We start from the raw sequence: 1,429 nt of genomic DNA on the forward strand, positions 1-1,429 counted from the left end.
CCACCTCCTGGTTCTCCTGGTGAAGGGATAATACTGGATGAGCTGATCAAAGAGATCAACTCATACATAACTCCTCATACAAAACTTGGCCCTGCCGACGTGTCTTCTTCCGCTGGACGACCTCTTCTTGGATGGGCTCATGACTTGTCGTAATCATGGGGACGAGTCGGAGACCCTTCCAACAGATGACGAAGACAGCTCCCTTCCGCTGCCACCCTTTCTCCTCTTGCCAGATTTTGTGGCTGGCTAGCGAACCTCTTGAAGACATTCGGGGCCCCACACACCAACCGAAGGGTACCACTGACGTGCACACCTGCTTCATATAGTTCCTGGGCCAGGGATAGTGAGTTATAATAAGTATCCACAAACAGGTGGTATCCTGGTTACGGAAACGATCCACAAGACCGAACACAGTGTAATGCAGCGTGGAGAAGACCCTAGAATACACCGAGAAATCCACAACATATCCAGTGTTGGCCACCGTAATAAAGAATAATTTCACTCAATATTTCTTTGGCTTCTTGGGGCTGTACACTTTTATGCTCAGACGTCCTTTGTAAGAAAGGTTCTTGCCAGGATCCATTAAAAACTGGAACCGTTCATGAATGTACTCCAACACTGGGCGGACTATGATGAGGCGATCGGGGTTATTCCGGGGTATGGCCCTTTGGTTGAAGGCGTTGAAATACCTGTCCATCACCAGGAATCTATCGCGGGCCATAATGCCAAGGATATTGGGCGTACTTAAAACAAAACTCTGCCTCCAATATTGCCTGACGTTAGCAGCAGGCATCATTCCAAAAAAAATGTGGAGCCCCAAAAAATGCGCTATGTCGGTGAGGTTGCAGCCCTGCCAGCGACATGACAATATCGTCCATAGTTCGTCACGGCAGTACCGAGCATAGTAAGACGTCTCTGCTACCAGGTATTCCAGCAATTCTTGCGAAAGGAACAGCTGAATGAACCCCAGAGCAGTGAGAGGAACAGGTACGGTGAGCCCAGGTGCTGCCTGCCGTGAATGGGTGCATGTTAGGTCGCTCTCGGACGACCGGCCTTCACCTTGGCTTGCGTAACGCTCCGACCTTCTATGGGGACCCAGTGCTCCGTCCGAGATTCAAGTAGGGTGGTTTTTAAAACAAGAATTGGATTTTCTGTAACAGGAACAAAGGCATATGCCCGAACCCCTATTTTCTTGAGGACCTGATTGCATTTAACAATCCTTCCTGAGTCCATTCAAGTTCTCTTGGATTTCGATGAATTATTGTATTGTCTCTTGTTATAGTCATACCTCCTATTGTGAGGCTAAAAGGCTAAGCAGGACCTAAAGTCTTTTAGGAATCTAAGGAAATGGGAGACAAGTTTTTTGTCTATAACACAAAATAACCATAGGGTGACTAATTCGGCAGAAAGGTCTCCCCCAGTATTTCTG

The 1,429-nt window shown here is 47.7% G+C and overlaps 1 protein-coding gene across 1 annotated transcript in view; it reads right to left on the reverse strand.

The window, feature by feature from the left end:
• Positions 1–502: 502 nt before the first annotated feature.
• The window catches only part of LOC135217571 (uncharacterized), a 10,112-nt gene continuing 9,185 nt past the window's right edge, over positions 503–1,429 (reverse strand). Inside the window, exon 2 of the mRNA XM_064253538.1 lies at positions 503–1,009. Coding sequence (XP_064109608.1) covers positions 503–1,009 — 507 coding nt within the window. The remainder of the gene's footprint in view (positions 1,010–1,429) is intronic.

This window comes from Macrobrachium nipponense, chromosome 7 (genome assembly GCF_015104395.2).
Source record: "Macrobrachium nipponense isolate FS-2020 chromosome 7, ASM1510439v2, whole genome shotgun sequence".
Lineage (NCBI taxonomy): Eukaryota > Metazoa > Arthropoda > Malacostraca > Decapoda > Palaemonidae > Macrobrachium > Macrobrachium nipponense.